The sequence below is a fragment of the Oenanthe melanoleuca genome, chromosome 2, assembly GCF_029582105.1.
Source record: "Oenanthe melanoleuca isolate GR-GAL-2019-014 chromosome 2, OMel1.0, whole genome shotgun sequence".
In the NCBI taxonomy this organism is placed as follows: Eukaryota; Metazoa; Chordata; class Aves; order Passeriformes; family Muscicapidae; genus Oenanthe; species Oenanthe melanoleuca.
The window spans coordinates 70,679,417-70,690,660 of NC_079335.1; the positions used below are offsets into that span (position 1 = coordinate 70,679,417).

Here is an 11,244-nt window from a genome sequence, read left to right on the forward strand (position 1 = left end):
AATAATTGATTTTACTACAAAAACTGAATATCAATCCCATTTTCCAACTGCAGGAGAGTCGACAAGTGGCTTTACACTGTCAGCTGGAAAAATAATGTGGGATCCTACACAAAATATTCCTTTTGTTTGTATCAGGCCTGGCATGGTTTGATAGCATTATTGGCTGGAGCAACTATGTGCAGTCAGCACTTTTTAATGAAGCACCATGATTTTGAGGCTCAAATTTACCAGGGGAGGAAAAAAGCTGAACCTCTGCAATCAGTTGTCCCTGGTGATGGACCTTCCTTCCATAAACTGTAGGGATTCCCTCTGCAGTGCTGCTCCCTTGCCACCTCAGAGTGACCACTTCTGGTCTTCAATTATTCCCTTACCTTAAACTGACTTTTCAGAAAGGAGAGCAATTTGAGAGAAGGTGGGAACCCAGGTTTTCCACCTCCTATCCCAGTAGTGTGGCACAAGTCAGGACCACTTAACCCTAAGGCTGAAGACCTGCAATGAGTGAAAGAGGACACAAAGAAAAGACATCTTATTAATTATCTGCATTTTCCAGTTATCAGACCTGCAGGAATTAATATTTGGTTTATGCTTGAGACAGCACCTGCATTGTAAGACAAATTTTATCTGCTTTTTTATTTCTTTAAAGGGCACATAACCATTACAAACTATTTGTTGAACTATTTTCCTGGGCTCGATATTGAGAAGAGGAATGCATTTGGATTCACAGCCCTGATGAAATCTGCAATGCAGGGCCGAACGGAATGTGTGAAGGCCTTGATGATGGCAGGTATGCAAAGTGCTTTTTTTCTTCTTTGTCACCATCCAGCAACTACCAAGAAACTGCTCTTGGGATGTTTGCTCTGAGAACAGTGGTACAGCCCTCGCTGGAAATGGGTGCAGCTTTTAAATAAGCCATAGTCAAGGTACGTGCTGCAGGACCACTCAGTTTGCTCATACAAACTCACCCAGGAGCTCTCCTAGAGCTCTGAGGGTGAGATTATTGACTCCAGGAGAATCGGGGGAGCAGGATCATCAAAATGTGTGGAACAGGAGTTAATGAAATCCAGGACACAGGTGGCAAAGCCATGCAGGTCACTTGCTGCCATCTCTGTGTGTGACAGTGCCAGGGTGGGACCGCAGCCAGACCTCTGTTTTTGCCTTGAACTGTGGTGGGGACTGGAAAGCTCTGGGGGCTCCAGCTCCTGTCAGGAGCCACATCCCACCAGGGAACACTGGGGGGAAATTTGATGATTATTTTTTTGTTAATGCCTCTACAGCTCTGCGTTTGGTCTCCAGGTTTATGGACAACAGGGCACCATCAGGTCTGTGTCTGCTGCAAGGAGGGAGCTGTGGGAGTGAGCAAGTCTCTCTCTGCCCACCTGTCTCTCTTCACAACTGAGAACAGGAATTATGTTTCTTGCTCTTGGCTCTTGTCTGCTGTTGAATTTCCAGCTGTATTGCATTTCAAGGAGAAGGGGTCCTGGAGAGGAGACTCAGAAAGCCCCTTGAGGGGCAACAGCCTCTACAAGAGCAGTCCAAACATACAGCATCTTTCATACACAATATTGTATGGTTTTTTTAAATTAAGTAATTGGTATATAAACTATTATATAATAATTAAGTAACTAGCTTGTATTAGTATATATTCTTGTTTTTCAGATGCAAATACATGACACAAATTAAATATTGTGGAAATAATAACAAATAGCATATGAATATTGTTACTGTCTAGATCAAGAGTTCTACAGGTCCATTTCATTGAGAGAGATCTTGAATAAGGAGTTAATTTCAGTGATTTTGCTGTTACAAGAGTCTAACCCTTAATAATCAGAGTATTTTAAGTTGCAGGATTTTATCAAGCATAGTGATATTACAATACTTCATTTCATAATATGCAGTTTCTAAACATTGACATGGCACAGAAAACATGATGTAGTAACTGGTGTGTTATTTTCTGCTAGGTTCTGTAGCCTCTCACTCTGGAACAAAGGCTTAGGAATTGGATCATTTATTTATTTTAAATTTTTATGACAAAAAATTATGAAACTACTGTCAGAGCTCAAACACTGCTAGAAACAGATGCACTTGCTGGACTCAGAATTTTCCAGTGAGTGTCATAAATCATCACTTAAAATGAAACTTCAATTCTATGATTTTCTGACTTGTCAAATTGGCCTTATGGTGTCATGACCTCTTATTATCATTAGAGATCGGAGGCAAGATTGTTCTTTCTGTTTGGGTCACTAGAAGCTGTTCTATAACCTTTCAGCTATGTAAATAACTCCGTACTTGTTATTCTGATTCTTATATTAAAAGTATCATTATCAACGTTCACTGCTGTGGCTGCTGCCTTTAACATCTGAATAGCCACTTCTTGTTTCCATGATTCATAACAAAACAGAATACTGGGGAGAACAAACTTTAGACAGCCAGAAAATGGCTTTTTTATCCTCCATCTTAAGTTTGCCTACAGAAAGTTTTATCAGCCTGTTTTTGCATCAGAGACAATGAGAATACCAAAGATCATCCACCAACTAAAGATCTGACAAGTTAATATATTTTTGATTTTCTAAATTGCAGTTTCAGAGAGTACTTGCTGTTCCTCACATTTTCAGCTCAAAATAGGGGCCACAAAGGAAGTGTGGTAAATTTCCTGCACCCATTTTAATATCTGAGTATTTTTTAGCACTGCACAGTCTAGTGAAATGGAGAGAGAGAAGGAGGGAAATTTTCATTCAGAATGGATTTAGAAGTAGTTTGGGACTTAAGGGACACTGTGTGGGTGCTGGCATTGAAGTACTAGGGAGCTGAAGATAGTAAAAGAATTTATTAAAAGATTTGGTGAAAGAATTGATTTCGAAAATAGGACAGCAAAATTCAATATTAAAATGTAAAAATGCATGACAACATAGAGGGGAAACACCTATAATCAGCTGTGGGTCTACTTGGCACAGCTACAAAGCAGTTGTGTGTGTTTAGAAAAAAGTTACAGCCAGGAGGTTTTTAAACCCAGTATTTGTTCAGTGGCTTGGATAAGACCTCTGCTGATGGCCAGCTACTTACGGCAAGGCAGGAGGTCAGCAAAGCAAAACAACTCACCTTCCTAGCTGCCTTAACATGGATTCAGCACAGTCAGATGGGGAAAGAGGTAACAGCAACGTGTGACAGATGGTCGGAGCTGGATTGCCAAAGTGACTGCTCTTTCTGAAATTTGAGTTCATGGAGGGGGGCCAAGGTCAATCACTACAAGATTAGGGCACCCTGAGACACTTGGCCATAGCATTGCTCTTTCAGAGGGAGCCCTTGGAACATGGGTTTGCTGTTTGTGACGGGTGAAGGCCCCGGTCTCCCCCCGGCAGTTTGTCACAGGCTGATGCTCTGCCAGCTCCGTGCTGCTGCCAGCACTTATCAGGAGAGCCAGCCAGAAATGCTGGTTGTTACTCACGTGTCAAGCCCTGCTGAAATCTCCAGTGTAAACTCAGTGCTGCTTTAGTAATGTTGTTGGAGTGGCCCTGGATCTGGAGACTGGGTTTTAAACACCATGAAATAGGCTGGTAACAGATGCCTGAGCTTCCTCAGCCCTTGTCTTTAAAATCAAGATGCCAGCTCTCCATCTCAAAAGGACATGAAGTCTTAATAAAATAGGGTATTATATCCTAAAGGAGTACGTGTATTCAAATAAATTGTGCTGAAAATGAACTTCAGGGAAACTTCTAGGAAAAGCAAGGCAAGTGGCAAGTGCAGCATTCCTGAAAGAAAACTTGCAGGCTATAGTTACACTGAAATGACAATTATTTCAATAAGACTGCTATCATTTACATTTACAAAGGGACATGATCACTCATGTATATCCCAGATAAGGAATTCTGCTGAATGACAAGTTTGTTCAGGAATGTCTCCTGATCTATACTGAAAATCAATAAAACTATGGCAAACCATGCCCTAGAAGACATTTTGTGATACAAGGTACAAATATTGATTTCTGTTGAAAGGCTGGGATTTCAATACTTTGTAGTATTGTTTTCTGAGATAGAGTTTCCAAAACACCTGGGGACCCATCTGTCAGAAAGAAGGGGCTAGTTCTCCAAGGAAGGTGAGCCAAAGGTGACAGCACCAGCTCATCAATATCAACAAAAGTGCTTCTTTAAAGAATGTGGCAGGGCTTGTGACAATAACCTGGATCAGGCAGCACTGCAGTGATTGCCTGGAAAGTCCATGATGACAAGGGCAAGTTCAGAAAGACAAGGTAGGTCTGAGGTCAAACAAGAAATTAAGTCTGTGGATCAGGGTCCAGACCAGCAGGGCACGTGGCCAGGCACAGCCCAGACAAGGACCAGAGCTGAGAGCAGCTCCCAAGCAAAGGTGGGGAGCCCCCATTGAGCACTTTCTCACACTGTTCTTTTTGAACTGCTCTGCTCCAAATTCTCCTAGTAGCACCATATCAGAACTGGAATGACTTTTTCTTGAAGATAATGGCAAGCAGCTGTCTATACCTCTTGCTTGTTTACAAGCTGAGAATTAAATTTTGTATTTGAAGACAATTCCTTTAGCTGCTGTTCTTCCTGTATTAATTCCTTGCCTGTTACATGTACATCAAGGAAACAACTTCCACATAATTTGGCACAGTCGCAGTCAGCTCTTTTGGGAAGGAGCTCAAACTCAGGCAAGTGTTAAGAAGGGACCAGGGAAAGAGGCTAGCCTGAGACAAGAGAGATTCAAAGATAGGAACTTTGGGTAGGAAGGTTCATAAACAGGTTAGTGAAGCAGGAGGGCAGGTGTTGGTATGTCTTTTCCACTCCTCTCACTGATTTATCTGTAATTTATTCGGTCATGAACTTCATCAAACCATTCTGCCTCTGAGATCTTGCAATCCTTTCTTCAAATCCACAGCTCTCTCTGGACTCCTTGATTTGATTGACTCTTCCTCCTCTTTGGCTCCTTTCTGCCTTCCAATCCAGGCCCCATGTTTGACTCCTTGCAGTGCCCTGATGCTCTGAGTGGTCCTTTCTGCAAATTTAACTTAAATTGCACTTAAACTGTGATCAGCTGTTTTACTTAGGGTGTCTCCATCCACATCCATTCTTGATCTGTGTCTCCAGCATTTTCCCTTTAGGGATTTTCTCAGAGACTTATGAGTTAACTTAATAAAGTTGAGGTTTTTATCACTTTCCCTTTGCTCTCTTTTTGCCTTTATTTTCCTGTAATGACAAAACATCCTTTGTGGGAAAGGTTACACTGAACCCATCACAAACTGGTTTTTGGTTGCTTCTCCTTATATCAAATCCTCCTTATTTTATTTTGAAATTCTGTCTTCAAGGTAATCCACTGGAAAAAAAAATTGTCATGGTGTTCTCTGGTCTTTCCCTCAGATCTCTGGATATCTCCTTCTTGCAAAGCAATGGGATAGTCTGTCACTTTTGTGACAAGATTTGTGTAAGTCAACATCTGTTGGCTGTTTGAAAATGGTCCTTCATCTGGTAAAGAAGCCCTTCAATTAATCAAATGTTCTTTGTATCCCAGCTTTAAACTCTTTCAGGAAACCCAGAAATCATCTGCAGGGCCAGAGACATGAGTAAACCATGACTGAATGTTGCAGAGCTCAGTATGTTGAAGGCAGCTGGGCAAAGTGCCCGTGCTTGTCCCAGGGAATGTGGTGCAGATCTGCTGAACAGTCTGCAGACTGGAGCATGCAAAGCTCCCTCTGAGATCAGTCAAAGTTCAAAGGCAGAATACGAACCAAAGGATTTTCAGCTTAAGAACCTGCCTGCCTGACACCAGAGAGTATTCACTCATTCTCCCATTGCTTTCATTCTTTCACCTTCACACCTGTACTGTAAAACATCAAGATGTGTGTGCCCAGGTGGTGTGCCCAGGATCACTTGGATGCAAGGCACAGGATATGGTGCCAATTGTCAAGTCCTTGACACGTCTCTGAGATTCTTTTTAACTGGTGCCATCAAGCCAGTTTTTGGACAGGTCTTTTGTATCCTTTAGCATTCATCAGCTGTAATCTGCTGGGTATTTACAACAGCATCCTGTCGACTTCAGCTTCCAAAACCACTTGCTGCTGCTCACTGTTCTGCTGCAATTCTTACAGGTGCACTTTGAACTGAGCTTCCTGTGTCCTTTGCAGAGCTCTTCTCTGTGAGCAGGACTGGGTACATGCCACCCTCCTTGATAAATGTCCACAGTCCCACCCTAATATGGGGGGACTTCCCTTTGATTTTCTGGTTGCCATGGAATGTGGATACAGTACTAAAGAAGTTGTAAAGGATACCATAGAGCAGATTAGGATGCCTTCTTTTCCTGTTACTCTTGTATCCTCTCTTCAAGCATCAAAGTGCCTTGGAAGAGTGTAACTCCACTTGAAAATGAAAGAATGAAGAGCAAGGGCAAAAGCCATGGTGTGGGGTCTTACAGGAAGATGGAGAGATCAAAATGAATGCAAAGATGGAAAAGGATGCAGAAATATATGGGGAAAAAAAGAGTGGTGAGGGGGATAGACATCAGAATTGGAGAGATAAAGATCATAAACTGGGAACGGGAAGAGGATAGACCACTAGAAATAATGTCCTTCCTGGACACAACACTTTAAATGTCTAAGCCTCTGCTGTGTAGCTTGTATCCCAGCTGCCTCTTGTGGGTGGTCCACTTGGCAATAGCAGAGTATTTTGGCTAACAATTACTTCATTTCCTTAGGGTTGGTAATCTCAGGTAGATGAGAACAGTTGTTCTGGGCTCAGACTGAAGGTACATCTCACCCATTATCCACTCTTTGACATTAATGGAAACTTTCCTTATATTTGATCACCCTTGTTACCATCTTCTCGACATTTCCTGATTCTATGAGGTCTTTTCAGACATAAGAGAGCAGGAATTGCAAATTTGTTGTTTCCTCTATTTCCCTTTTTTTTATACATTTTTTTTTTTTTCATTTTTAATGTTTTTAAGGGAATTTATTGTATTTCATTTGCTGTTTTTACCCCTAGTGAGCAGTGAGTGGATATTTTCATGGAACTTGTGATCATTAGCCTAAGACCTTTCTTCCAAGTGGAAATGACCAGTACAAAGTCCTCTATTCTATATGGGGAAGGATTTCTGTGTAGAGAATTGTTTCTTTCCATACCTGTAACTCTTTTCTTACGAGTTCAAGTGAATGGATACTAAAATGGCAGTCAAGATTAAATGCAGGTGAAATTCATTATTTCATTATTTTTAATTTCAAGATAATTTCATTTATGCAGTCTAAATGTATTTTACTTTGTTTTAAATAAATAAGGAGTTCATAAAGCCAGGAACCAGATCTGTCCGTATTGCATGTCCATTTGGACACAATTGTGTATTTTATGTGACATTTTCTTGCAGGGATCTGCCAGACTAACCTCTGATCACAGCAACAGAAATGTGGGTGGTTTAATTAGTTTACACTAATTGTTTTCCTTTTTCTTTTGAGGGGCAAATGTTCATGCAACTGACCCAAGCCGTGGACTGACTTCATGGGAATGGGCTTGTTTCACGGGAAGATCAGAGTCTGCCTTCATCATGCAGAAGCTGATGGACAGGCCATGCGCAGAACAGTTTTCTGATCAATATAAACCAGAATGGCCAAAAATGAAGGAACTCCTTGCCAAGGCTGCAGAGCCAAAAAGCTGTTTGCAGAAGATTTCTGAGTGCGTGAGGGCAGCTGTCTCGTTCCGCTCTTTCTACGGCCCAGAAGAGGACGGGGTCCTCGACCACATGGTGAAGGTGACAACGAGCCTGGCAAGTCCCTTCGTGGCTCTGGCGTGCCGGACCGTGTGCCCAGGCAGCCCGCCCTGCGTGGGGAAACGCAGGCCGGCCGTGCAGGAAATCCTAAGGAAGCAGAGAGCAGAGGAGATCCGATCGCAAGACAAAGACCACGTCAGCAGCTACGAGAAGCTCTTCCAGAACTCCAGAGTCACGGTGGTTCCCAAGAAGAGGGAGCGCCGAGCCAGCCTGCAGCCCATCAGCGTTGCCATGTCCCAGGTGAGCACCGTGGCCACGAGGAAAGCCAGCCTCCTGCCGCTCCACCTGCTGCGGCGCAGCAGCGTCCGGCCGGGCTTCGTCATCCCCAAGGTCCGAGTCAGCAAGGCTCCCCCACCCACCTTCCAGCCTGAGAAGGCCCGAAGGAGGAGCAGCGCCAAGGACGACCCCTACCTGCAGATTCCCAAATGGAGGTACAAGGAGCTGAAAGAGGAGCGCAGGAAGGCCGAGGAGCAGGAGAAGAACAGAGCAGCAGAGGCTCAAAGGCCGAGGCAGGTGTCTCCTGCCCAGAGCAGGACCTGATCCAAAGGCAGCTGCTGAGAAGGTTCTTGAGCCGCTAGTCTTGTTATCCTATAAGATAACAGACGGAATGCCTTCGTGCATCCCACTGCTCATGGAGCTGGAATACTGAGCCATGGCCTCTAAGGAGCAGAAATGCAGCAAGGGCTGTGCTACAGCACGTCTGATGGTGGAGCAGGAATGTGTTTGGAGCTGGAAGATTTACTAGGTTTACCAGTCTAAGTGGTGCAGTCCTCTTGTGGATTCCTGTTTTTCCAGCTCCTGGTGAATGACTGTGAAACAGCTTGAAAGATATGCTTGAAAGGATTGTATTCTGTGTTTGTCCATTTTGTAATGGACAAAATTAAGGAGTTGTGTTTTTGACACTAGACATTCCTCCCTCTCCTTCCTTAGGTAGATATATTGCAAAGGTTTATAGTAATAATTAAAAATTTAAAATTTACCACAGTGTTGGTTGGCAGTGAAAATCCAGATCTACAATTGTTTTGGATATACTAAGCACTTTATTTCTATTCCAGTAAACAGATTTTAAGTGCAGGTATTAAACCCTACAGGTCTATACAGTCTGTATGGATGCAGTTCTTAATGCTATTGTTTGCTCTGTTGAATCTAAAAAAGGGCTTAATATGAAATCTCTCTGCAGTTGAGGTATTCACATCTTCTGCAAGTATAAATCAGGTGCAGGGACTGATTTCTCTGAAGAATCATGGAAGATGAGACAATTTTTGATTGCCACCATCACCTAAGATTTGCCCTGCTAGATTTTCCTTTATCTATTATCTGTTGTCTCCTCTTTAGTCTCAGGGAATTTTTTGTCATTGCTTTTAACTGTGAAATAAGGGAGATGGTGAAGCACAGTGGATATATTTTTTAGGTTGATATTTAAATTTCTTTTTAATAAACTCACCAGGTTTATTGTGAGCCTTTCCAGAATATAGCCAGAATATTATGCAGTTTTCAGCAGTTCAAGCAACTTTCCCAGGTGTCAAGTGCAGCTGCATGCTGTGAACACCCAGTCAGAGGTGCAGTACTATGCAGCCCAGCCACTGAGGTGGCCAAATGTCACTGTAAGCTTTGGTATGACACCTCTGGGTGCCCAAAGAAGGCAGTACCTCACCCCTCTGTCTCTACACTGGGAGAAAACCTTCCCTAGTATGGAAGTGCATCTCCAAGTGGCAGTTCCCACGGGTTGCTGCAGGTTTTTGTGCTCCACATTGAGGGTTCCTCTGGTTGCACCAGCAGTCAGCCTGAACAGCAAGCCCTGGCAAATCCTGGTCAGGAAGGGCTGTGAACCTGCTGCTTGCTGAAGAAAGACCACACTCATCGAAGTAGAGCAAACAGCATAGAGCACATGCTCAGGGCAAGGTTTTGCTCAGGCTTTGCACATATTTGAACTGAAATGTGCTGCAGTGTGTCCTCCTGAAGGTGTTGCTGTACTGGAGCCCAGGCAGCTGCTGCTGTCACCAGTTTCTCCCCTCAATTAAAGAGAGGGAAAACTTTTCCATCCTGTATTCCCACAGCACGAAGGCTGGCCACAGTCCCACTGAATTTGTAATGAAACTGTGCATGTCATGGGAGAAATAAATTCAGTTGATTGAAAACTAATGCCAGATCAGCACTGCCAAATCCTGTCTGCAGGGTTCTGACAGAGGTTAGGACAGATGTGGGAAACAAGGACTTTTCCATGCAGCCTGTTCTTTGTACTTCTGTGCTTGCCAGACTGCACTGCCAGGAAGCCTCCTAGGTCAGAGATGGAGGAATATGCACCTGCCAATAGACTTGCCCAGTCCTGGGAATATGAAGAGCATTTTAATCTGCAAGTGCATCAGTGCTGTGCAGTTCATAGGCACTAATTTTGCAATGGCTTTGGGGTGAGTAGAATACAAGCTGAACTCATTTCTTTGGAAAGTATGAAGACAATCTTTTGGCTGTCTGTGACAAAGGTATCAGGATAGAGTTCAAATTGGTATACTGGATTGAATGGTTTAATTGTTAATTTTTGTTTACTGCCAACCCAGGGTTTTGAAGATTTAGCACTCAGATTTGGTTCTGAAAAGCAACCTGTACTGCAGCTGAGCACTTGAATTTGCACTTTCAGTACCACCTGCAAGAGACTGACAATTGACAGGTTCTCTCAGGGATTAACGTACAGTATGCTAGAATTAGGGGCTGGGAATTAAGCCTGTTTTCTAATCCTTTGTACTTTACTGTGTTTATGTGCATAAATGTGATATTTCCATTAAAAGAGGCAGAAGCTGTTAAACTGATTTGGCACCCTCATTCTTCATAGGGGTTTGGGGGTGCTGCCTTTCACTTCCAGTGGATCTAAAAACCCATTCACTTTCACCAAAGGACTCATCAGCATCACCTGAAAGCAGTTTGGTTTCTCTGGAAGGAGTGATTGTGGATTAACTTCCACTCCTTGTGAATTTTTCCCTAGGAGTTAAGGAAAACTATTACTTTTGTTTCCCATCAGGTTTTTGCTGTCATCTTGCTGGAGAGAGAAGTCATTGCTTTGCTGGCCTGTGTCCATGTTGCTCTGCTGCAAGCAGGTGGCCTCCCTGTATCCTTGCAGAGAGTGTGACTGCACTTGGGTCATCTGTGTAAAAGCTTTGCACTTGCTAGTATTGGCAGTGCAGGCCACAGGTCTCTGTGTCCTCATTGCATTCCTCCCCTGCTGCCTCACTGCTCCCCAGCTATCTTCCCCTCTTCAGGACTCTCCTCACCCTAAAGGCTGCACCCCTCACTTGCTGTTTATCTTACCTGTCTGGAGGCTGCAGTGGGCAAAGCTCCCACAGAACACTTCCTGAAACCTGTTGAAAACAGAGCACAGTGGAGGAGGAGGCACACCTGGCTTGCTTTCAGCCATCTGCCTCCTTCAGCTGCTGCTGCCAAGGGGGATTTGATTTCTGTTGGACTTCAGCACAAATAGAGTGGTTTGATCTA

At 43.5% G+C, this 11,244-nt stretch overlaps 1 protein-coding gene across 1 annotated transcript in view; it reads left to right on the plus strand.

Annotated features, from left to right (window-relative positions):
- The window catches only part of ANKRD33B (ankyrin repeat domain 33B), a 42,557-nt gene extending 31,999 nt beyond the window's left edge, over positions 1–10,558 (plus strand). The window contains exons 3-4 of the mRNA XM_056484458.1: positions 644–784; positions 7,451–10,558. Coding sequence (XP_056340433.1) covers positions 644–784; positions 7,451–8,301 — 992 coding nt within the window. The 3' untranslated portion in view covers positions 8,302–10,558. The remainder of the gene's footprint in view (positions 1–643; positions 785–7,450) is intronic.
- Positions 10,559–11,244: the final 686 nt, after the last annotated feature.